The sequence below is a fragment of the Megascapheus bottae genome, chromosome 17 (assembly GCF_031878675.1).
Source record: "Megascapheus bottae isolate mThoBot1 chromosome 17, mThoBot2.hap1, whole genome shotgun sequence".
In the NCBI taxonomy this organism is placed as follows: Eukaryota; Metazoa; Chordata; class Mammalia; order Rodentia; family Geomyidae; genus Megascapheus; species Megascapheus bottae.
In genome coordinates this window covers 26,802,971-26,828,185 of record NC_143525.1, presented here as the reverse complement: position 1 = coordinate 26,828,185, position 25,215 = coordinate 26,802,971, and the positions used below count along the sequence as shown (strand labels likewise).

The 25,215-nt window shown below is 51.7% G+C and overlaps 1 protein-coding gene across 4 annotated transcripts in view; it reads left to right on the top strand.

Annotated features, from left to right (window-relative positions):
- Positions 1-24,090, top strand: part of Sgsm2 (small G protein signaling modulator 2) — a 36,281-nt gene extending 12,191 nt beyond the window's left edge. For 2 of the 4 annotated variants that reach the window (XM_090350413.1, XM_090350415.1), the window contains exons 3-24: positions 5,838-6,000; positions 6,282-6,443; positions 6,725-6,792; positions 6,873-7,018; positions 7,696-7,830; positions 8,339-8,463; positions 8,880-8,947; positions 9,286-9,446; positions 9,586-9,712; positions 11,157-11,291; positions 15,207-15,360; positions 16,983-17,047; positions 17,140-17,285; positions 17,675-17,803; positions 17,999-18,181; positions 19,353-19,733; positions 19,982-20,106; positions 21,111-21,193; positions 21,322-21,431; positions 21,790-21,886; positions 22,240-22,407; positions 22,596-24,090. In XM_090350413.1, the coding sequence (XP_090206539.1) occupies positions 5,838-6,000; positions 6,282-6,443; positions 6,725-6,792; positions 6,873-7,018; positions 7,696-7,830; positions 8,339-8,463; positions 8,880-8,947; positions 9,286-9,446; positions 9,586-9,712; positions 11,157-11,291; positions 15,207-15,360; positions 16,983-17,047; positions 17,140-17,285; positions 17,675-17,803; positions 17,999-18,181; positions 19,353-19,733; positions 19,982-20,106; positions 21,111-21,193; positions 21,322-21,431; positions 21,790-21,886; positions 22,240-22,407; positions 22,596-22,684 (3,020 nt within the window). In that variant the 3' untranslated portion in view covers positions 22,685-24,090. The remainder of the gene's footprint in view (positions 1-5,837; positions 6,001-6,281; positions 6,444-6,724; positions 6,793-6,872; positions 7,019-7,695; positions 7,831-8,338; positions 8,464-8,879; positions 8,948-9,285; positions 9,447-9,585; positions 9,713-11,156; positions 11,292-15,206; positions 15,361-16,982; positions 17,048-17,139; positions 17,286-17,674; positions 17,804-17,998; positions 18,182-19,352; positions 19,734-19,981; positions 20,107-21,110; positions 21,194-21,321; positions 21,432-21,789; positions 21,887-22,239; positions 22,408-22,595) is intronic. The other 2 variants (XM_090350414.1, XM_090350416.1) reach the window with 2 other exon arrangements.
- Positions 24,091-25,215: the final 1,125 nt, after the last annotated feature.

The window sequence follows — 25,215 nt, the reverse complement described above, 5'->3', positions numbered from 1 at the left end:
TACCTGGCAGAGTTGGCTCTCAGATTCAATGCCTTCCTTCTCATATACCACCAGGCCCCAGTCATTGAGTTGAGAGGCTCAGACCCAACCAGCCCAGCCTCCTTTTCACCAGTTTCCTGGCCCTCCAGTGTTTACAAGGGTCAACTTAAAGGTTGCTTCAACTCTGGGTGCGCTGTAATGGGAGACCGAGCCTGTAGAGCTAGGAGAAACATCAGGCTTTATTAACCAGCTTCCTGTTGCTAAGCAGCTTTCATTAGCCAGGAAGGTCTGTCCTGCAGCGAGGTCCTTTGGGCAATGGCAAGAAGATGCTAATGAGCTGGGAGAGCAGCAGGTGCCATGGGAGGCTTACATCCCACCTGGGATATTACAACCAGAGATGCTCCTGTATATTCTGAGGTTCAGACTCCAGACAGTTTTCAGCACCTCTCTTTTCAGTAAAAGATATTCCTTCCCACTGTATCCAGTGAATAACTCATTCCTAGACTAGCTGTTCTGCCTTCCATCCAGAAATGATCATGCGGGGGGGGGGGGGGGGGGTGAGGCGGAGAGAACATGGCTGTGGGGTATGACTTGTAGCCAGGATCTTTGGAATCAGATAGACCCAAGTTCACACCCTGGCCTTGTCACTGAGAATATAACTACAGCTATTTATTCAGCTCTGATCCTACCTCTCAAAAGCAGATGTGATGACTGGAAGACCTATGCAGGTCTAGTGAGTATAGCTCAGTTGTAGAGCCCTTGCCTACTGTGCATAAGACTCTAGGGTCCAGGGGCCGGGAGTTTGGCTTAGTGGTAGAATGCTTGCCTAGCATGCATGAAGGCCCGGGTTCGATTCCTTGGTACCACATACATAGAAAAAAGCCAGAAGTGGTGCTGAGTCTCAAGTGGTAGAGCGCTAGCCTTGAGAAGTCCAAGGACAGTGCTCAGTCCCTGAGCTCAAGCCCAGGACTGGCCAAAAAAAAAAAAAAAAAAAAAAGCCCAAGGACAGTGCCCAAGCCCTGAGTTCAAGCCCCAGGACTGGGGGGGGGGGGGGGGGAGAACCAAACAAGACTCTAGGGTCTAGCACCTCAAAAAAATGTTAGTATGGGGCCTCTATCTACTGTGTGAGAGGCTGGGCCTGGCCTGGTTCCTTCAGGAACCACTGTGAGCCTTCTGCCTGCAAACGTTGCCCCATACCCCCAGGAGAAGAACCAGAAAAATATGTATGGCAAGACTCAATACCCTCACCTTAGTCCAGAATATCAGGCCAATTTTCTCTTCCCAGTCAAGGTCCAGGTGGGGAGAAAGGCTGAGTGCACCCCAGAGTGGAAGCAATAGCCAGTGTTTTCTGAGAGGAGAAGCCCTGTGGTCTTCATGCATGCTAGGCAATCACTCTAACACTAGGCCAAACTCCCAGCCTATAACTAAAAGTTTTGAACTGGCCAATATTTACCTCATTCTAAAATCAAGACTTTATAAACAGTACAAATCTAATATATTACTCTTTTCACTGGTCTCATTTACCCACTTCCCTTCTGCTTATCATTTTCCATATAGGTGTCATATATAGAGCTATTTATTATTTATGTGTGTGTGTGTGTGTGTGTTCTTGTATGTATGTGTTGACTCTGGGGCTTGAACTCAGGGCCTAGGCACTATCCCTGAGCTTGTTTTTGTTGTTGTTGTTTTGTTTTTTTTTTGCCAGTCCTGGGGCTTGAACTCAGGTCCTGGGCACTGTCCCACAATGTCACAGCTTTTTTTTTTTTTTGCTCACAGCTAGAACTCTACCACTTGAGCCACAGCACCACTTCTGGTCTTTTCTGTTTATGTGGTCCTGAGCAGTTGAACCCAGGGCTTCATATATGCTAAGCACGCACTCTACTCCTGAGCAACACTCCTAGCCCCTGACCCTTATTTTTAAAATCATAATAAAAAAAAGACCATAATCTTTGTTGACCTACCCATTTTGTAACTGAGAGATGCCAGGCACTCATACTGTCCTGCATCTTGCTTTGGGAAAACTTGTCATTGTTAGTGCTAGTTCCTAGAGAGCATTTCATTGGTTTCCAGAATTGCACAAGATTCTACCGTGTAAACCTACCATATTCACCTCTCCTGACCCCTGTGTTGTTGTTGTTTTTTGGGGTTTTTTTTTGACAGTACTAGGGTTTGAACTTAAGAGATTTACACTTTCCACATAGGCTTTCTGTCACTTGAGCCATAAATCCAACCCAACCTCACCCCTACTGATAGACATGTGGATGTTTCTAATCCTTTGCTGTTACACATGTAATCAGTTATGTCTGTAGGAAAAACTCTGGAAGAGAGGAGGTGCAGGGACAGAGGTTATCTGCTTCGTTGATAGAGTCAATTTGCCAAATAGGTGTTTCACCATCCAGCCCTCCCATCAGCCTTCTATGAGAAGATTCAGCCACTTTCTATATCCCTCCCATCTCTGTGTCCTTGATGTTTCCATGCAATAGTAGGCTACTTGGAATGATTAAGTCAGCATGTGAAGAATTGGGGACAGGGCCCTATGGGATTTCATTAGCACTGTGGTCTCCAGCCCCAACTAGCATTGGTTAAGCTCTATAACTTAATGGATTTGAAGCGTGTGTCAGAGGCTAGTGGGTCTGGGCCTGTAATTCCCAGGCTTTCCTTGGGAAGATGGCATCAGACCTTTCAGTGGGGGAGGGTGTATTCGTGGCAAAGTGCTGAAGTTAAATTTAGCTGTGTTCCTGCCCACTCAGAGCTGCTGTTCTCTGAGTCTTTCTGCCAGTGGGATGGGATAGATGACAGTGGAAGAGGTACCCTGAGCTCATCTGGCCCAAACTCTGAAGGCAGTGTGGGCAGTGAGAAGATGGTTCATGTTAAGTCCTGTCTTTCTTTTCATTCATTTGCCCAGACCTTTACACCCAATGCAGTGGCTGTTAGTTCATGTTTTTGTCCCACCAGTGAGCCAAATGGTAAAAAAGGCTGTCAGCTTGTGGTCCATTCTGATGGTACTGGATCCCACTGAAACGGGGACAGAGAGGAGGGTCTTGAAATCTCCTTGACTGGGGGCCCAGGATCCAGACAGCTCATCAGTTAGCAAGCAGGTAGGCTGGGACATTTACCGCTGTGGACAGTCTCCGACATGCCCTACCCTACAGGTAAAGGCCCTGGTGGCAGATCTGATACAGAAAGAGGAGTAAGGCCCTAGACATCTGCTTGGTGCCCTGGCCTTATGTCAGGGGAGAAAATAAACATGTGTTTTTAGCAAACTTCCCCCTGGGGAAGGGAGTTTGACAGTCCCTGTTCAGTCTGAATGTGAAAGGCCTTTCCCAGAAGAGTACGTTCAGAACAAGGTGGAACATTGTTGGGGCTCTTTAGACATTTCTGAATGTAGTGTTCACTGTATATTGGAGCTAGAGGGGAAGAGAGACAGAGGAGGAGGTTAGTTTTGTATCTTTGAGTTTAATTCAGTGGGAATGTTTGGGTTTCTGCTAAACTAAAATATTAGAGGAGTTAATTTTTTTAGAGAGATCGGGTGCCCTCTCATAGAAACTGAAAGGCATGGATTCCCTAGCAAGAAAAAAAAAATCAATTCACTGGGCTCTGTTTGCACATGCCTATAATCCTAGCTGCTCAGGGGGCTGAGATCTAAGGATCACAGTTCAAAGTCAGCCTAGGTAGGAAAGCCTGAAAAGCTGAAGTGGAGCTGTGTCTCCAGTGCTAGAGTGCCAACATTGCACAAGAAGCTCAGGGTCAGTGCCCAGGCTTATAAATTCAGGCCTCAGGACCCTTCCTTCCCTCCCCCCCCCCCACACATTACAATTTATACATAATTTCCAGGCTACCTTAGGAGCTCAAGAAACCTATTCACAAGCCCTCGTAGGGTAATAATTCTCTGTTATTATTATTATTTATGCCTACATGTTGACACAGGACAATACTTTTCCTTGCATTTACTGATTTTCCTGGGGGATATCACCATGGGAACAGGAAAGGACATTGTGTAGTTTCAACTATCACTGGGTGAAGAGAGGCATGGAACTAGGCCAGAAACAGCTGGCATTACAGGTCCCTTGCAAAGTGGAGGGTGAGAGGAATTTCTCCTTCCCCAGATAGGGCCTGGCATCTTGCCTGGGTTCCACAGAAGGAACTTAGGAGCCACGGGGTGAGCAGGGGGTTGGGCGTGATGTTTGGGTTTCCCCAGCATGCCTTTATCGCAGTAATTGCTGAGGACTGCCTTCTTTCTCTCTCTCTAGAGAGGACCCCCTGCCTCTGCCTGCTGGAAGGGCGGGTGAGGCCAAGCAGGGTGGCCACTCCCATCTCTCAGCCTGTCTGCATTTGCAGTCGCCTGGGGAAGGTGGCAAGGCTAATGACTCATTATCCCTGCAATTAGTCACATCATGGAGGCACATGATGCCCTGCAGGACTGGTGCCACCTGCTGCCACACTGCTCTGTTTAGTGTGGCTTCTCTCTCCATCTAGATGAGGATTCAACTCCAGGAAACGATCACTACCTTCCCACAGGCACAACACACCTTTAGCTGCAGCAACCCAGACCCAGAAGTCACTCGCCTGTACATGCCAGGTCCACATGAGACCTCCAGGGACCAGTGCGGACTATGGGATGGACTCTGTGAACACTGGAGCCATAGATCTCCCCACATGCCTTACACATGCATGGGACATACCAATTCTTCTGTCTCTGTACATGTGCACACAGATCTGTGACCACACTAAAGGAAAGGCTATGCCTTTCCAAGGCCTGAGCCAGATACTCTCAGTGGCCCACCTGTTTCCTTCCTCTAGGGTACTGTCACCAAGCTGGCCGTCTTCCAGGAGAGCCGTAGGTCCTCTTGCCCTTTTGGACTCCCCCTGACCATGAGGTTACTTTATAGGGCAGCAGGGACTGTTGGTTGCTCAAAGGCAATCAGTAATCACTTCCTAAGGGCAGTTGTCTACCCCAACAGTGCTAGTCAAGGTCAATTTGAAAGAAAACAAAAAACAACATATACTTGACAGGACCTCAGACCCCCACATCTAAGACAGCAGTCCTTCCCTGGGTGCTGTGGGCCCTAGGGGGCATCCATGATCATGAGAAGCCTCTGGGTCCTGTATCAGAGTCCAGCCATGCCTGGATCTTACTGATTGAGTCTAGAATAGGATCTGAACAGAGAGGGTAGCAGTCAGGAACTGACCTGATTCCAGTACCTTCTGAGTTCCATACCCTGCCCAAGGAGTTTCATACACTGTCTCATGTGATGCGCCATACCAGTCCTAATAAGTCTTCCCCAGTGAAGCAATAAGTCACTTATTTATCCAGGCTTTCCAAAGCCATGAATTGCTCTACCGATTTCAGCCTCTGCTCTGTCTCCGGCACTGTTCACTCGGCCTGGACCCTCGTCACAGTCCAACATCTTCAGAGTCCATATGTCCCCTGGGAAACTCACTGCCCTCACCCACCAGATCTTTCTTCCCTTCCCATGGCGTCTGAGGACTAAGTAGGATACAGATAGATTAAATGCTCCTCCCAAAAGTATGAACGAAGGGAACCTCTCTCAGCACAGATGAGAGAAATCTCACTCTCAGCTGCTGCACCCATCAGTAATCCAAGGGCCACTGTCAGGTTGCTCTCGAAGGAGGAACTGCTTGGCACATCACTAGTAGGTCCACCCCAAGTGGGGACAGAGGAACAAGAAGACGAGGTGTGGAGGTCAGGGTACGTTTCCCCAGGCTTTCCCTTCCCCTAGTTGTGGCGTGGGTCATGGCCTGCCCTTGGCCTTGCCCTTGCCGCCCTCTCTACAGTCATGGGATAGAGGGATGTCCCCCCTTACCCAGGCTCAGCTGCTGTTTCTCTTGTGGCCCAGGTGCGGTGGAGGCTTGTCTTCTGCATCAGCTGAGACGCCGTACTGCTGGCTTCCTGCGTAGTGACAAGATGGCAGCTCTGTTTACCAAGGTGGGGAAGACATGCCCTGTGGCGGGGGAGATTTGTCACAAGGTGCAGGAGCTGCAGCAACAAGTAGAGGGCAGGTGAGCTGTGGACCATCCCCTCCTCACCCTCCCCAGCTTTCCTTCCACTTGGCATTTGCTGCTTCGAGAAGATCCTACCTGAAGGTTGGCTTCTGGTCCCAGGTCTTGTACTTCTTCCATGAGGAGCCAGCTTGAGGGTGGCAGTTGGTCCTGTCCCACTCCTTCCCCTTCCTAACCAAGCCCGGGACTGTCTCAGCTCACCAGTCCCCACATCTAGTGCCGCCAGCTTGGGATTTACCCCTGGACCATTGTGCTCCTGAAACCCTTACCCCTCTTTGCAGGAAATCCTCCGGAGGTGGCCATGAGGCTCCGCGGAAACAGGGCTCAGCCAGTGGGAAGGCTCCGGCCCTCAGCCCACAGGCCTTGAAACACATATGGGTACGCACAGCACTCATCGAGAAAGTTCTGGACAGGGTTGTACAGTACCTGGTGGAAAACTGCAGGTGACTGACCTATCCCCCAGCTAAACCCTCCCCAGCCCCCATCCTGCACAGGTCTCAGCCCCCCACTCCCCACCTTTAACAGTCCCTGGTAGCTAGGTATGCCTGCACCTCCCCTTTTAGCAATTCCCAAGCACTGACCACACCATAAACTCCACAAAGCCCCATCCAGTGGATTCATTCCTTCTTGGCAACTGATATCCCTTCCTGGTGAGCCTGATTGACTAGCCTGGACTCAGTCCATGCACCCCGGCAGTGACCCTGCCCATCTGTCCTCCTGGCAGCAAGTACTACGAGAAAGAAGCATTACTGGCAGATCCTGTGTTTGGCCCAATCCTGGCCTCTCTTTTAGGTGAGCCTGAGAGGGGTTAGTGAGGTGAGGAACAGGTGGTAAGAGAGCCCCATCTAAGCGAATCATCCCTGTCTCCACAGTGGGTCCCTGTGCCTTGGAGTACACAAAGCTGAAGACAGCTGATCATTATTGGACTGACCCTTCTGCGGATGAGCTGGTCCAGAGACACCGTATCCGAGGTCCCCCCAGTCGCCAGGATTCCCCTGCAAAACGCCCAGCCCTGGGGGTGGGTGTCTCCCTCTCCATTCCAGGCTATAGCTATGGGCCTATGAGGAGGGAAACTTGCCCGATGTAGTGGCCACCAAGAAGAGCCTTCTGCCCACACACTATCTCTTGCCCAAATGCCGGGAGCCCATGCTTGTCCTTGGCTGGGGATTGGAGGCTAGCTAAGAGCAAACTGGAGTTGGGTACCATCGGCTCATGCCTGTAATCCTAGCTACTCGGGTAAGGTCTGAGTATTGTGGTTTGAAACCAATGCAGGCAGGAAAGCCTATGAAACTTATATCCTATAAACTACCAAAGGAACTGGGTTTTAGCTCAGTGGCAAAGTGCTTGCCTAACAAATGCCCTGGGTTCAATCCCCATCAATCCTTGTACTAAAAAGAACAGACAAAAGTAGAAAATAATTTAAAAAATAAAAATCAAACACTAAACTGTCAGAAGGATAAAAAAAAAGTGAGAAGTAAAGCTACTGTTCAAGTAAAAATAATACTTTGAACAGAATGAGCTCAGAAACAGCACCTAGACCCTAAGCTCAAGCAAGCCCCAGAGCCAGCACAATAAGAAAAAAAAAAAAAAACAAACTGGGGCTCACTAGAGAGGGTAGGCATGGAAGCCTGAGGGTTTTCAAGTTCTGGGCCTGACTTCGCAAGGCCAGAGGCTGAGCTGTGGCTTTCCTGGCAGATCCGGAAGCGGCACTCTAGTGGCAGTGCATCAGAGGACAGACTAGCGGCCTGCGCCCGAGAGTATGTGGAATCCCTGCATCAGAACTCAAGAACGCGGCTGCTGTACGGCAAGAACAATGTGCTGGTTCAGCCGGTAGGAAGGCTTGATGCCTCCCCTCTCCCCTCAGTCCCTTAAAGGTCCACACCCAGAAGGCTGTAGCCACAAGTTGTTTCTTGCCTAAGAAGCTTGACCAGAGAGAACGAGAAAGGCAACCCTACCCCCACCTCACTTTCCCCTATGACTCATTTCCAGCCTGGAGTTGGCAGGAGCCAGGGATGACATCTGCTGTGGCTAACTGAGAACCAGGCTGTCCAGGGGCAAAAATGGCAGCCAGCAGGCAGGGTGAATGCCCAGTGTGGGTGTGGCTGGCCTAGGACACATCTGGCATCCAAGAGGTTGACAGAGAAAATGGCACCAGGCCAACCAGGAAGGAAAGATACCCAGATATGCTGTGTGATTTTCTGTTCCCTCTTGCTTCTGCCCATCCTGGAGCTCAGGACCCGAGCCTGGCCTACCCGCCACCTTTTGCTTGTTTCCCTAGGCCATCCTGGGAACCTCCCACCTCTCACCGTCTCTGTTTTCTGTTGTCTTTTCCCTGTAGAAGGAGGACATGGAGGCTGTCCCTGGATATCTCTCCTTGCACCAGTCTGCAGAGAGCTTAACTCTGAAATGGACCCCCAACCAGCTCATGAACGGGACTTTGGGGGATTCTGAGCTGGAAAAGAGGTGGGGACTTTGGCACTTGCTCCCAGGAGGCAGGGAAATAACTGGAGACTTGACCACAGGGAGGGCAATAGAGAGAATCAATCTGCTCCAGGGAAGCAAGCCTCTCTCCTTATCCCAGTGCCAAGAATTGCAGCGTGAAGCTGCCTGGAGGGATTCCCAAGCCCTCTAAGACTGAGCCTGGCCTGGCCTAGCCTGGGAGTGTCGTGCTCAAGCCAAGCTCTAAGCAGCTGAGCCAAGACGGGCTCTGTGCCATGAGGACAGTGTGGGGCTCAGAGGGACAAGGCTGGCTGGGTCATTCCTCAGCTCTACACCATCTTGTCTTTAGGGAGTGTTAAGGGGTGCTAGGGCTAAGTGACCAAAAAAAGGGCAGATGGTGGGTCTTAGGACACAATAACACCATACTGGCTCCTTTTCAGTGTTTATTGGGACTATGCCCTGGTGGTACCCTTCAGTCAGATTGTCTGCATCCACTGCCATCAGCACAGTAAGTGTTTGTCCCTAGCAGAAGGGTGGGAGGGAAGATACCTTCTCCGCATCATGCACTGTGCATCAGACTCTGTGTCTCTCCCACTGTCCCTATTAATTAATTCGTCAATGTATTAATCAATTACTTCATTTTGTGGTGCTGGAGATTTTAATCCAGGGCTTTGTGCATGCTAAGCACATGTCATGTGTCCTACCACTGAGCCGCAACCCCAGTTGTCCTGCTGTCCCTATTAAGAAGTCATTCGGCCCAGCCTGTGAAACCTAGCCAAGGAGTTGTGGTGATAGACAGGGAGGTCTCAGGTGACCTCACTCACCCACAATCCCCCCCTCCCCCAGAGAGTGGTGGCACGCTTGTACTGGTGAGCCAGGATGGCATCCAGAGGCCGCCACTGCACTTCCCACAGGGAGGACACCTGCTGTCCTTTCTGTCCTGTCTGGAGAATGGGCTGCTGCCTCGAGGACAGCTCGAGCCCCCGCTGTGGACCCAGCAGGGGAAGGTACCTCAGGGCAGGGGGGTTCTGGGTGCAGGGTTGGGTGAAGGAAGTTACCTCCCTTCCTTTCCCCACATGGAGTTCTTAGGAGTGTCTTTGGGTGGGACTCTGCTCTGGACAGGCTGACCGTCCCCTCCCTCTGCAGGGTAAGGTATTCCCCAAGCTACGGAAACGCAGCAGCATACGCTCTGTGGATGTGGAAGACTTGGGCCTGGGGCGGACCACCGACTATGTGTTCCGGATCATCTACCCTGGGCACAGGCATGAGCACAGTGAGTGTCCTAACTTCCTCCCTGGAGGAGACAGCTGTTCACGGGACAGGGCAGCACCATAGTATCGGGGGGCAGGGAAGCAGATGGGGTCCACTGGCCAGGCCAGATTTAGTTCATCACTCAGCCTCCCCATCGGACCTTTTATCCATAGGTCCTCCGATGGAAAGTCTGCCTCCCATCTGCTTAGCAGTCTTTCTTATCTCTTCACCAGGAATCTCTTGGCGCAGTAGACACAGGCATCATGTATAAAATTCTTAGACTTTCTTTCATGCCCCAGAAAAAAAAAAACAACAATGTGGAAGGACTAGAGATGGAAACCCTCACTTCCTCTTTAGCCACTGGTTGTCTCCCATGAAGTAACCTGGGCAAAGGATTTGAACTTCTTTTTGGATAGTGCAGACTGTTCACTGAGCCCTCCTCAGGTCAGTTTCTGATGAGAAGAGGTTGGCCTGAGCACGAGTTACATCTGGAGGGTGAGACTTGGGTCTTGGATATTGAGGGCTGGGGCCCTAAAGGCACTGGCTCCTCATGTAACCTGCCTTGCCCTGGACACACATCTCTCAACCTGAAGGTCTGTGGATATGTTTGCAACGGAGTTCCCTTTCTAGTTAGAGTGTTGCTGCTACTCAGGGGTTTCTGTGAACTAGATCCAACATTTCTTGAAAATAAGGTGAGGTGATTTGCCGTCCCAGAACACTGTCAACCAGACCACCTGCTCCTTACAGTTCCTCACAGCTGCCAGAAAGTAGTCAACAGTGTGTCTGGGCTGGCAGGCAGATGACCAAGCTTCATACAAATTCTCCCAACAGTCTTGGAGGGCACAGGACCCCTTGTTGCTCCCAGATGCACCTGACAAGGAGACATCTTTAGCCAGAATGGGTTTGCAAACCTGACACTCATTCTCAGGCTGACGCACCATTTAGATTCTTTGGTCTCTGCTTCCCCCTCTTCAATCGCTCACCTTTCCCTTTCTGGTCACTTCATTTTTAAGGACTGCTCCAGTCTCCAGCGGGAAATCCCAAGTGCTTGATGCTGAAACTCAGCTGAGTGACTCAGGCTCCCCTAGGGTGACTCTGGGAAAGCCCTGAAAGGAGAAGGTTGAATTTACAGCCTAGAGATTTACCCCCAAAGTCTTCGGATTCAGTCCAACCTGACTATGACAAGAGCAGAAGAATGATCAGGATGTGTAACCTTGCCCAGCTTTGGCCAGGAGTGGTGAGCACCTGAGCTGCTCGCCTGCCCCATATAGTTCCTGTCTTTCACACATACAGAGCCAATCGTCTCTCTTCTGTTCTTCCTGGAGAGGATCCCTGCAAAGAGTAGCGCTCTGGGGCTCTCCCAGCCCCTCACCTTCCATGCTCACCTAGTAGTCATCGGAAGGTTCCCAGACCCCCTGCACCAGGGTCCTCATGCCTCTGCCTCTCTCGCTATTTTCTTTGAGCAGTCACTATTAACTACCACCACCTAGCGGCCAGCCGCGCGGCCTCGGTGGACGATGATGAGGAAGAGGAGGATAGACTACACGCGATGCTCTCAATGATCTGCTCGCGGAACCTCACAGCTCCCAATCCGATGAAAGGTTTTTATCCCTCCCCCCTCCCTGACTCACCTCATCCTCCACCCACCCCTTGGGCCCACCTGCCACCCACCACAGAGGCTCAAACAGCAGTGTTGGCATTAGGGGACTCACACCTAGGGTGGTTTCCTTCTGTCAGGATACAGATCAGGGAGGGGGGAAGGAGTCTGGACAGATGCTGCCAAGAAAGGGGGACATTCAGAGTGAGTAGCAGTGGGTATGAGAGAGCTTCATGCTTGAGGGAAGAAGAGCCGCTGAGGAGAGCCAGTGATTATCTGATTACCCTTCATAGGCCTCAGCCTTCCATTCTTCTGGCCTTCATGCTGGAAATGCCAGGCAGTAGTAATCTCTTTTTTTCTCTCTGCCGAATTGGGAAGGCCAGCCACATCCCTGTGCTTCTGATTTCTGACTTAACAGAAACAGGCCAGAGAGGTACTAGGCTCTTCTGGGGCAAGGGTAGGGATTGGAGAGGTCAGGCAAGAGGTGAAGACGACCATAAGAAACCACCTCAGGACCAGAATACCTCGGGGCTTTAGAAAATGAGGCCTGGCCAGGAGCTGGTGGCTCATGCTCATAAATCCTAGCTACTCAGGAGGCTGAGGTCTGAGGATTGCAGTTCAAAGCTAGCCCAGGCACAAGAATGTTTGTGAGACTCTTATCTCCAGTTAATCACCAGAAAACTGGAAGTGGTGCTGTGGCTCAAGTGGTAGAGTGATAGCCTTGAGCTGAAGCCCAGGTCCAGAGTTCAAGTCCCACAACCGACCAAAAGAAAAAGAAAAAAAGAAAATGAGGCCTGGTGCTTTAACATGAAAAGTAGAAATATCTCCGTGGGCTGTCCAGAAAGGGGCACTTCAACCAAATTCTTATCACAGATATGCCTCAGCACACAGGATGAGCTGAGTATTCTCCCTGGGGCCCAGTGCTGTGCCAAGGCTGTCACACCAGTGTGTTCCCATCTCCTGGACCTTGGAGTCTCTGACTGTAGAGGCGCCTTTCATTGGAAATCGCATAGCGAGTGTCCACACCTAGCAGTATTTCTCTGTCCACCACCTGTTCATTTATTTATTTTTGCACAGGTGTAGGTTGGAGGAAAGGTAGTCCTTCTCTGTGGAGAGCCAGCATCCTGGAGCCCTTTGAGGACTAGGAAGGGATACCCGAGGAAAGGCCAGTCAGCTGGAGCCGAATCTTTTGGAAGTTAGGGAACTTCTCCATTCCCATCTACTTCCATGACCCAGAATTAATTACTTCTCCCATTTCCCGTTCCTGTACAGGGAAACTAGGAATATGCAACACTTCTCTTACACTTCAGCAAACTTCTGCTACAGAGCACTGTTCCTGAACCCAGTTGCTCAACCACAAGTGACCAGCCTCCCTATTCCTGCCAGCCAGACCTGTGACTTAGAAGAGACCCTGCACCCTTCAGCCAACCCTGCTAGCTGCCCATATTCCTGCCATAGGCCAGGCCTAGTACAGAATATCCTACTTCTCATGTTTCCTGCCTGCACACATCCTGCCATCTGCTTCCTTGCAGACTTGGACTAAGGATTGCTGCTTATTTGCAGGCTTACTAATTGAGCAGGACAGGAAGATTAAGTTCTAAGGGGAACCAAGGAGCCCCTTCTTGACCCAAAAATTGACAACAGGCTGGAGGCTGAAGGGTTCTAGCAGTGCCCTTGCCTTAGCAGACTTGGCAGTAGAAAGCCCACTGACTTAGTTCTTAGGATTGGTCTGAGCATCCACTTGCAGAACTCAGGCTAGACAAAGCCGGTGTACTTGGGCCCCCGGTACTTGGAGAAGGGGGGCATGGTTTAAGAACAGAATCATAAGTGGTTGGGGAGAAGGGTAAGGGATGTGAGCCCCACCCTCTGCTTCAGTCCATAATGACAACACTGTTGAGTCCATTCTGCTGGCTGTTGCTTTTCAGGCCTGCAACATGCTTGACTTGTGCATGTGATTCAAGTGGTGGGGTGTCCAAATCTCCTCTCCTCCCCTCCTCCTCTCCCCTCTTTTCCTGCTGCCTCCTCCACAGAGCAGAGATGCTGTTCACTCTAATTCTGCTCCAGGCCAGGCACCTTTCACTCGGAGTCTTAGGGGCTGTGGGGTTCACCCACTCGGTTTGTTTGCATTACACTTTCCTCATGCTCAGAGGAGAGAGTCAGAGTCAAAGCTGACCCAGTAGACCCTTCCCATCCAGCCTGCTACCCCTCACCCAGTTATGCCAGAGCTCCAGCTGTCTATACTGGGTTAATTCAGACAGTGTTCAGTGCTGGCTGGTTCAGCTCCTTCCTGGAGAATTAAGGTGAAAAGCATTGACCCAGGAGACTTAGCTTGGTTGGGCCCTGCTTTCTGGGCATGAGCTTGTTTCCTTCTGTGCCCACTCTCTGCCTCTGCATCTATTGTCCTCCCTGCCTGTCCGCCTGCTGCCTGCTGCCTGCCCAATTGGGCCAATTCCTATCCCAGGTCCTCCCAGAACTGGCCTCTCTTCTGCCTGCTACAGAGGCATGAGCTGCATTCCTGTCCTCACCCCTCCTGCACTTGTCCCTTCCATTTCTTCATAGCTTGCAACCCCTCACTCCCAGAGCCGCAGCCCCTCTGTCCCATGTATGTTCCCTTAATTTGCCTCCTGGTGGAGCTGAAGGGCCAGATAGATAGATATGTATGTATGTATTTATATAGCTATAGATGTATACATATCTACATACAATCCTAGCCACGGTGGGGAAAGGCAGGCCAGCTTCTGAGGGGACTGTTGGGGAATAGACTCAGCTCAGCCTTCTCCATCAAGGCACAACCCAGAACTGGAGTCTGGCTCCCAGAAAAAAATAATAAAACTGAGACAGGGTAAGGCCTGCCTCAGATCATGACAGACCAGAGCCTAGGCTGAGTCAAATTCATGTTAGAATCACTCAGAACATTGCTGCTACACGGCACTCTCCTCATTCTGCCCTCTGCTCTACTCTCTTCTCCCTCACGTCTGCATTCCTCCCCTAGGAAGTTCTTTCCCTTCCTTCGCTCATGGAGCTTCATCACCATGGCTCTTTGGAGCTGTCAGTGTCCTGTCTGCCCTGCACAGGCGCTGGAAGTCCCCAGGGTCCTGATTCAGTTCTGATGCGAGTCCAGCAGCGCTAACAGGGAAGGCTCTTCCCACAGTGGTGTAAATGTGTCCAAGGAACTGTCTTCTGAGGCTGCAGCTGGGCATGTTCATCTGTGACTGGTGTTAAGGGGTGGGCTTGTGTGCCCAGTCACCGCCTCTGTCCCTGGTAGCCCTAGGGATTTTGCCCTCCCTTCCAGCTCACCTGTGAGCTGCCATTCCACTACAGTGAGACTAGTTCCCAGGGTGTCTGGACTTAGCTGTTGGCTACTACATCTAGAGCCCTTGGAAAGGCAAGGGCAATGGGACTGGTGGCTCTAGGGTGCTTTGGGGACTTTGAGCAGTAGAGACTTCCTTAGGGAGAGGACTCAAGAGTTTGAAGGATTTCAAGCACCTTTCTGAGCATCATAGAGTTTGCCTAAGCAAACCAAACTGAGCCCTTGAAGGCCAGGCTGCCTGGGAACTTAGGCTTTTTCTGTTCCTTCTCTTTCCTTCCCTGCCTTCTAGAGAAATGTTTGCTGATAGTGAGATCTCTGTTATCAGCAAATACTTTTCTAGAAGGTAAGTAGACACAACTCAGTCTAAGTACTCTGTTTTGCTCTGAAAGACTTCTTGCTGGCCCTCTCCAGGCTTGTAAGAGACTGGGAAATGCCAAGTGCCTTCTCATTTTTAATCTCTGGGCTTGGAACTAGGTAGGACCATACCCCTATGGTTTTCAACTGATGATGACTTCATGCTGCAGCTCTGGGCTCAGAGGTGGGCATGCTACAGGATGCTTAAGGGAGGAAGCTTGGTAAACACTGACCATGGCCCTTTCCTGCCCTCAGATGCTGGTGACATGATCGAGATGCAGGGTTTTGGGCCCGGCCTGACAGCCTGGCACCTGGAGCCCTTGTGTGGCCAGGGCTCCTCCTGCCTCTCCTGTTCCTCCAGCAGCTCCCCATATGCAACCCCCAGCCACTGCAGCTGTATCCCTGACCGGTGAGTGGGCAGAGCCTGGGATACCAGCCTCCCCTCAATAAGTGTCCGTGTATGTCTTGTCTTTACATTCTGTGTCACTTGCAGGGCAGGGTGGCCTTTAGAGTTGGACAGACTTGGGTTCAAATTTTATGCTACCCATGTGACTTTAGCAAGCTTATGAGTCTGAGTTTCTCAACCTCAGTGTCCTCCCCCTGTGAAGTGGGGATGCTGTCACCTACTCTCTAAGACACCTGTAAAGACTGCATGAAGCTGGGCACTGGTGGCTCTCACCTGTAATTCTAGGTACTCAGGAGGCTGTGGATGTGAGGATCACAGTTCGGAGCCAGTCCGGGAAGGAAAAGCTGTGAGACTCTTGTCTCTAATAAACTACTCAGAAAAAGCCAGACGTGGTACTGTGGCTCAATTGGTAGAGAACTAGCCTTGAGTATAAAAAGCTCAGGGGCCGGGCGCAGTGGCTCGCACCTGTAATCCTAGCTACACAGGAGGCTGAGACCTGAGGATTGCAGTTGACAGCCAGCCCAGGCACTAAAGACCATGAAACTCTTATCTCCAATTAATCACTAGAAAACCGGAAGTGGCGCCTGGCTCAAGGGTGGGGCGGCAGCCTTCAGCTGAAGAGCTGAGGGGTGTGCCCAGGCCCAGAGTTCAGGCCCCACAACTGACAAAAAAAATTAAAAAAAAAATAAAAAGCTCAGGGACATGGGCCGGGAGTTTGGCCTACTGGTTAAAGTGCTTGCCTAGCATGCATGAAGACCCAAGTTCGATTCCTCGGTACCACATACATAGAAAAAAGCCAGAAGTGGTGCTGAGGCTCAAGCGGAAGAGCTCTAGCCTTGAGAAAGTCCAAGGACAGTGCTCAGGCCCTGAGCTCAAGCTCAGGACTGGCAAAAAAAAAAAAAAAATATATGTGTGTGTGTGTGTGTGTGTGTGTGTGTGTGTGTGTGTGTGTGTATATAAAAGCTCAGGGACAGGCTGGGAGCCTAGTGGTAGAGTGCTTGCCTAGTGTGTATAAAGCCCTAGGTTCAATTCCTTGGTACCACATACACAGAGAAAGCCCAAGGACAGTGCCCAGGCCCTGAGTTCAAGTTCAAGCCCCAGGATTGGCAAAAAAAAAGAAAAAAAAAAGTTCAGGGACAGCTCCCCGGACCTGAGCTCACGCCTCAGAACTGGCTCAAGTAAACAAAAACAAAAACATGCCCAGTGCTATGCCTGCCCATAGTAAGCGCTTCCTTCCCAGTGTGGACACTGAGCCTGCTGTTGGGCCACATGTCCAAGGGCACTCAACACATCCCTCAATGCCTGCTAGGTGAAAGGGCGGTGTGTGGACAATGTTGTGTGGGCCATTGGCTGAGTTCTCTCCTTCACCTGTCCATTCATGTTTTACCTATTACTCCTGGTGACCCTCAGGGAGCTTCCTCCATTTTCCCATGAGGAAACCAAGACTCACTAAGACCAAGTTAGTTGCCCAGCATTAATAACGGGGTCCCAGCAGTCATAGGGAGGGATGAGGTCCCCACTGATCTGCTACTCCACACACCAGCCCAAAACCCTGCCTGCTTCTCAAGCCAGAACATACTGCTCGTCCTCCCCCACCAGTGGGTCCAGCCACATTGTTTCCACAGGTTGCCCCTCAGGCTACTATGTGAGAGCATGAAGAGGCAGATCGTGTCCCGGGCCTTCTATGGCTGTGAGTGTGTGGTGAGGTGGGCATGGGAATGGGAGGGGCTTGGAGCAGGAAGGAAGCACCAGCCATCATGGTGTCCTGGCTGCCCACCACAGGGCTGGCCTACTGCCGCCACCTGTCCACGGTGCGGACCCACCTGTCAGCGCTGGTCCACCACAACATCATTCCTCCAGACCGGCCTCCTGGGGCCTCAGGAGGCCTCACCAAGGATGTGTGGAGCAAGTACCAGAAGGACAAAAAGGTACAAACTCTGGGATTACAGGTGAAGGGCTAGGGTGGGTAGCCATTGTGTACAGCTGCTTGCTCTGGGGGCAGCTTCCTGGAGGAGTGAGGATTCCAGGGAGAACATGTAGGGCCTGAGTCCCCAGAGAATCTCATACTACCAGGTCTATGGGCTCCATGGGAACGGACTAGGCTAGAAACCTGTTCTGCTTCTCACCTTGCTCCAGTGATCTCAGGCAGATCTTTGGCTCCATTTCCTGCCCTGTGAGGAAGGAGGTGGGGTTAGCGCTCACCAGCTGAAGGAGGCACAAGAGCATGTGGCTCCTCCAAGCAGGGTTTGCCCAGGCTCCAGCTGGGCTGGGGCCTGAGCATGGAAGCCACACTGTCTTTATCCACTGGGTCCCTCAGAACTACAAGGAGCTGGAGCTGCTGCGTCAGGTTTACTATGGAGGTGTGGAACATGAGATCCGAAAAGATGTCTGGCCCTTCCTGCTCAGCCACTACAAGTTTGGCATGAGCAAGAAGGAGATGGAGCAGGTAACAGAAACTTATACGTATGGGGTACGGGAGATGGGAAACATGGCAGAGGAAGATAGCAGTGCAGCCCCTCAGCCCTCAGCAGAGGCACTGCTAGAGCCTGGAGATTCGGGGCTAGAAATCCAGTGTCTGCCAGCTCTGAAGAGGAGGCCTGGGGGTTCCCTCTGCCATAATCGTGATGTGGTCCAAGCACAGGTGGACACAGCCGTGGCAGCAAAGTACCAGCAGGTGCTGGCGGAGTGGAAGGCTTGTGAGGTGGTGGTGAGGCAGCGGGAGCGGGAGGCTCACCCAGCCATGCTCACCAAGTTCTCCTCGGGCAGCAGCATTGACAGCCATGTGCAGCGCCTCATCCACCGAGATTCGACCATCAGCAATGATGTGAGCCAGACCCGGGATTTGGGGGGAGACGCAGATATAGGGAGCCTGGGGACTGGGGAAATGGCAAGCAGAAGTCTTTTATATACTGGCAGGAGGACCCAAGGCAGAAGGTTTAAGGTGTCTGTATCTCATTTTCTTCCACCAAAAAAAAAAAAAAAAAATGGGTAGCTGCCCCTCTTCTGCCAACTTTTTGTTTTCTAACAGGATAGTGATTTCTCCAGACTGGCAGGGAAAGAAGGGGGTGTGTTTGGACTTTAGGGACACCCTCCCTCCTTGTAGATAGAACTAAAGGGTAGCAAAAGTCAACACTGGAGTCCAGTCTTGGACTCCCCTGCCCCTGCTGATGAGTGATGTGTCTAACAATAACTCCCCACCTCTGGCCTCAGTTTCTCCATCTGCTCTCCTGCCTCTGATTACAGAGGCTGCACCAAGAGTCTCCAGTGCACTCTGTGTTCCACTGGTGTCCACTGGCAGGACCCTCCCTCCCCCACATGTCGTCTGTGGCCTTGTAGAAGTGGCTGTGCAGAGCTAGTTCTTTCCGGTATCCCTCCTCCTCTGTTACACAGTAGGGTCTACACCACGGCCTGTGCTCCCAATTCTTACCCATAAGTTTCTTTTTTAAGAACATTTTTACCAATTTATGTCTTTTGTTCAAAATTGCTAAACCCTCCCCAGTAACAACAGAAAGCATACATTGAAGCAAGACTTTAAAAGAAGCGTGGAACAGGTGTGGGGGTATGCGCCTGTAATCTCAACTCTCAGGAGGCAGAGGCAGAATGATCAAAGGTTCCCAGCCAGCCAAGGCAAAGTTAGCAAAACCCTATCTCAAAGACAAAATACAGCTGGCTTCCAGCGACTTGTAACCTAGCTACTCAGGAGGCTGAGGTCTGAGGATCAACACCAGCAAATCAGAGATTTATCTCCAATTAGCCAGTATAAACCAAAAGTGGAGATATGGCTCAAGTAGTTGAGTGCCAGCCTTGAGTGAAAAAGCTAAGCAAAAATGTGAAGCCCAGAATTGAGGGGATGGTGTAAAAAAGGGAGAGAAAGGAGTGTGGGAAGAGAATTTTATGTCTGGGCTCCATTCTGTCCCAGGAGAGAGCTGGGGCTACAGAAAGGAAGGTCCTGGGATGCTGAGATGAGCCAACATGTGTGGATTCACCCTCACTAGGTGTTCATCTCTGTGGATGATCTGGAGCCCCCAGGGCCTCAGGGCCCGGAAGATTCTGCACCAAAGCCTGAGCAGGAAACAGGCGCTGGGACTCCAGGCACAGCAGTGGTAGAACAGCAGCAGTCTGTAGAGTTTGACTCTCCAGACTCAGGACTGCCTTCCTCCCGAAATTACTCGGTGGCCTCTGGCATCCAATCTAGCCTGGATGAGGGCCAGAGTGTGGGCTTTGAAGAGGATGGAGGTGGAGAAGGCTCTAACAGGCCAGCCCCTGCAGGTCACTCTTTCTCAGAGCCAGAGGATCCCAGCCAGGAGAAGCCTTCCAGGGCCAATGAGCTGGAAGCAGGGGAGGAGCTGGAGGCTGTATGCACCGCAGCCTACACTGTACGTGATCATTCTTTGTGGCCCTTGTTCCCAGTGGCTCCAGAGGTAGTCCGGGCATCCCAACACCTGGGAAATGGCTGCTGGGGGGGGCGGGGTGCCCCACCTGTCATGGAGCCTTACGCCCATTTCCCAGGATCCTCAGAGGACTCTGTTCTAAGAGCTCTGGCTTCCCTATTGGGCTTCTTTGGTTTCTACTTCCCTTGCCAACCTGGGAGAGCCTCACCCCTGAAGGCCCTCCACTCTTCCAGATAGAATTACTGGACACCGTGGCCTTAAATCTGCACCGCATAGACAAGGATGTACAGAGATGTGATCGCAACTACTGGTACTTCACTCCCTCCAACTTGGAGAGGCTAAGAGACATCATGTGCAGGTGCCATTGTGACTGTGGGGCAGGCTTGGGGAGGGAGGCAAGGACCCTGGCCCATGCCCAGGCCACCACCAGTTTCTTTGTTAAGAGATTAGGTCTAGCAGATGTCCTAGTCCTCTCCCCCACACTCAATTCACTGCCACTCTCTTCAGAATGACTTCCCTACAGGGCGCCCATCTACCCTGTATTCCCTGAGGTCTTTCAAGATTCCCTACGACATACTTCTTTTTTTTTGTCCTGGGACTTAGACTCAAGGCCTGAGCACTGTCCTTGCAATTGCTCAAGGTTAGCACTCTACCACTTGAGCCACAGCACCACTTCTTGTTTTTGAGTTGTTAGTTGGAGATAAGAGTCTGGAAGAGGGGTGGAGGGGAGGGAAATGGGGACAAAAACATGAGAAGGGGTATCAGGGTTTGAGGAGTAATGTACCCATTCATTACCTGATGAATGTAACTGTAACCCCTCTATATATTATCCCGGCAATAAAATACAATTAAAAAAAAAGTCTCACAGGGCCAGGAGTTTGGCCTAGTGGAGAGTGCTTGCCTAGCATGAAAGTGGTGCTGTGGTTCAAGTGGTAAAGCACTAGCCTCAATAAAAGTCCAAGGACAGTGTTCTGGCTGTGAGTTCAAGCCTCAGGACTGGCAAAAAAAAAAAAGTCACAGGCTGGCTTTGAACCTTGATCCTCCAATCTCATCCTCCTGAGTAGTTAGGATTATAGGCGTGAGCTACCAGCACCCAGCTATTCAGGAAGCCTTTCCCATTTTTTCCCCCTGTCCCACACACCAAGCTGTCGTGGCTTCTTTCCCTGAGTCCCCAAGTGCCTTGGGGAACAGGGGTCATGTAATGTCTCCTAGAATGGGGATCCTAGGAAGTGCTTTATGGCTGTTGAAAGGCTGACTTGTGGGTAACAGGCTACTCTAGAGGCCGTGTCCCCAGGTATCTCTGCGGGGAGGGAGGGCCAGAGCACAGCCACGGTGACACAGGGTCCGTCGCTGGTGTTTCAGCTACGTGTGGGAGCATCTGGACGTGGGCTATGTGCAGGGCATGTGCGATCTGCTGGCACCACTCCTGGTCATCCTTGACAACGGTGAGCGACACGGCATGGTGAATCCCAAGGTGGAGCTGGGTTTGGGTGACAAATTGGAGAGGGAAGATGGCTAGGTCTAGAAGGGTGGGAACAGGAGCCCTGCTGGCCTCACTCTCGTTTCACTGCAGATCAGCTGGCCTACAGCTGCTTCAGCCACCTCATGAAGAGGATGAGCCAGAACTTTCCCAACGGGGGCGCCATGGACACCCACTTTGCCAACATGCGGTCCCTCATCCAGGTGAGGTCTGAAGCCACCTGGGGACCCAGAACCAGGCAGTGCTAGGCTAGTCTATCACTCAGGGAGGTCACCCAGTGTACTAAAACAACCAACACATTGTTTTCCATGTTACACACAGAAGGATGTAAGTGAGCGTGCGTGATTACGTTGTGTACTCAAAAGCTGGTAGTGAAATCAAACACTCATGAATAAATACAACTTCAGAAAGAATACTGACCAGAGACAGACAGAGGGGCAGCAGAGAGCCTCCACCCATGGAGACCTTAGCTGGCAGGCACTGTACAGCATCCCTGTGCATGGAGGCTGAGGGTGGCAGAGAGGCAGCCTTGCATCCATCTCTTTCCTTTTCCCCTGTGAGATCCTGGACTCGGAGCTGTTTGAACTGATGCATCAGAATGGAGATTACACCCACTTCTACTTCTGTTACCGCTGGTTCCTGCTGGATTTTAAAAGAGGTAAGAAGTAAATGGGGTCACCTGGCCTCAGATGTGGGAGATCCCTCTTCCTCCCAGTCAGTAGTCCCTGCACGGCACCTTGGCACTGTGTGGAGAGCTTTGAAGCATTGCCAGTGCCCTGTGTTGGCTTGGCCTCGGTCTCCGCAAGGTTGAAAAACCCACGGGACATCCAGGGCTGCAACCATCGCCCTGATCATGTGGATCACCTCTGTGTCTTCCCTAAGCATTAAAAGTTGATTGCCCCAAGGAAGTGAAGTGCTCTATGTGGGCAGCCAAGGGAGCCAGGGCAGCCTTAGCCCCAGGTCTATGCTGCTGAGCCCAGCCTGGTGAGCACCAGCCCCTTCTGTCTGCAGAGCTGCTGTATGAGGACGTGTTTGCCGTGTGGGAGGTGATCTGGGCAGCCAGGCACATCTCATCGGAGCACTTCGTCCTGTTTATCGCCCTGGCTCTGGTGGAGGCCTACCGAGAGATTATCCGAGACAACAACATGGACTTCACCGACATCATCAAGTTCTTCAATGGTATGAGTGGACCAGCCCTCCTGGCTGTCCCTGTCAGGGCATAGGGGCCTTTGCTGGAGGCCTGGGCAGAATTGGGTTTCAGGAATAGCAGAGTCCCTTCCCCACAGGCGGAGTAGTCAGCCACAGGGCTCCTTCCAGCCTTCTGCCCAGTCTCTGGACCTGGCTGTAATTACCTCTGTTTCCCTCAGAGCGGGCCGAACGTCACGATGCCCAGGAGATCCTGCGGATTGCCCGGGACCTCGTCCACAAGGTGCAGATGCTCATAGAGAACAAGTGAAGGTTGTAGCTGGGGCAGCAGCATGGACAGCCTGAGCATCAGGCCCCGGAGTGCCAGCAGACAAAGACATGGGCAAACACAGCCCAGAACATCCCAACTCCCCCAGCCACCCCTGCCAGCCTCGCTGTGTTCCTAACAAAGTGATGTGAGCCTGGGGTCCGACTGTGGGCAGTGCTGGCCCCTGTAGGGCAAGTTGGGCCAGGATGCCCTCAGACCAGGGCTAGGACGGGAGGAGTTGGCCTCAGGTAGCAGCTGCCTTAGGGGACAACTGCTCTGTCCTCTCAGAACAACTGGGAATAGCCCCACTACCACCTGCAGCCTCAGCCTGGACTGTTCCCCAACGTCAATCTCTAGTCAATTTGTAGGGCTAGCCGGGGAAGGGGAAGGAGAGGCTCTGGTGGCGTGAGTATCACCTAGGGAGAGATATAGGGAGCAAGGGGATCTGTGCTATATCTCTCCTGAGAGTCCCTTTGCAGTTCCAGTGGGACAGTTGCAATAGCTGTCCTTTCAGGCATGTGATCTGGTCCCTCCCTGGACACTCAGGCAGTGATGAGCCCCAAGTGGGAGCAACCCACCTCAGCAGCACTGCCCCTGCCTCTGGCCGCCCGAGGTGACCCGCTCCAGTCCTCAAAGCTGTGCAGTGCGCCCACATGTGTCTGTACAGTGCCATCCCTCCACCCCACCCTCGCTTTATGCACTAGATACCCCCTAGACTGTGCAGAAGTCACCTTCTTGCCAGTTGGATGGTCTGGAATGTAGTAGGAACCTGCTCTCTGAGGTAGCCCAGGGTGATTCTGTAGGGATGTACTCCATTGCTTGCCCCAGGCATTTGCTGAGTTCTTGGGGCTGAGGGCTTCTGGGGTACCTGGGTTCCTTATTTGTCCCTGGGGAGAAGCAAAACCAACTCTGCCTTCCACACGCATCTCAGGATGCTAAAAGACCCAGGGATCCAGAAACTCCTTTGGAGGAGCTGTATTTGTAGACGTACCAGAAAGGGCCTGGCCCTTGACCTGATACCTAGGCATGCTGCTTGCTCTGTCAGTTCCATATCTCCTGCCACCCAAACATGTACAAGCTAGACCTGGCTCTGGGGCCTAGAGGCCACACCTACTTGGCAATCACCAAAATCTGCAGACTTCCTGCATCTGAGAACCATGAGAAAGAGCCAGCAGTCCTCTGCACCCAACACAACCTTCCCTGCCCCCCTGCCCCTGGGCACACCATAGCCCACCCCATTACCTGCCCCCATTGTCCACGAGTCCTTGGCCTCCAAGCACGAGTGGCAAATGTGTGCCTGCTTAGTGACTAAGTGGTTTTGTGAGGCGCAGAGTGTGTGTATGTGTTTGTTTTTGGCTCAGAAACTATACTCTTCAGTGTAACATACCAATAAACAGCATTTGGCAATGCTTGAGGTTCTGGGGGTTACTTCTACAACTGACACTGTCTCAAAGTGACCATGCATTTGTTGGGGGGTTCTGTATTCTCCACAATTGAACAGTATAAGTTGCCAGCCCCCAAAATCAAGGAGCGCAAAAGGGGAACCAGAGTTCCCTAGAGAGAAAACCTCCAGTCCCGGCTTTGATGACAGTCAAGAAGCTGAGGGTGATGGCTGGACCTCAAATACTCAGTGCCCTGGAGGAACCTCGCTCCAGAATTGTGTGGTCCCACCTCAAGTTGATGGTGACACTTCTATCCTATAGGTAAAAATAGGTCCTTGTATGCTTTTCTTTCCTTCCTTTCTCTTTCTTTTCTTTCTGTGGAACTGGGGATTGAATCCAGGGCTTCATGCTTACTAAGCAAATGATCTACCACTTGAGTCACATCCTCCAGCATCTTGTGCCTCACCCCACCCCCCAAGCAGTGAGTTGCTGAAACCTTACTGGGAATGACAGGATCCTCTGAACCCCTCCCACCACTGGAGGACCTGGCCCTCTGACAATGACTCTCACCCTCTGAACCATGCCTTTGAGATTACTTGGATCAGGATGGACCCTGTGGGAGTTGTAGGAAGACAGTCCCTGCTGAAACATGGAAAGACCTCCTCTTCTGCTCCTCCCTACCCCATAGTGCTGCTGGTTACATCTTCAGTGGATCCAGGTAAAGGAACTCAGTCTCCTAACAAGACTTCTAGCTCTAAATGACACTTTCTGGGCACTAGGGACTACCCTCAACTGACTCAACTGAAAGTCCAGCCATGGCCCTAGTATGCTGTTAAGATGGAACTCATGCTGGCCAGGTGCAGTGGCTCACACCTGTAATCCTAGCTACTTGGGAGGCTGAAATCTAAGGATCAAGGTTCAAAGCCAGCCCGGCACTAAAGTCCATGAGACTCTGATCTCCAATTAACTACCAGAAAATCAGTAGTACTGTGGCTCAAGGTGTAGGGTGGTAGCCTTGAGCTGAAGAGCTCTAGGACAGTGCCCAGGCCCAGAGTTCAAGTCCCAGGACAAAAAAAAAAAAAAAAAAGATGGAAAGCATGCTGGGCCCAGTGGCTCACACATACAATCCTAACTACTCAGGAGGCTGATCTG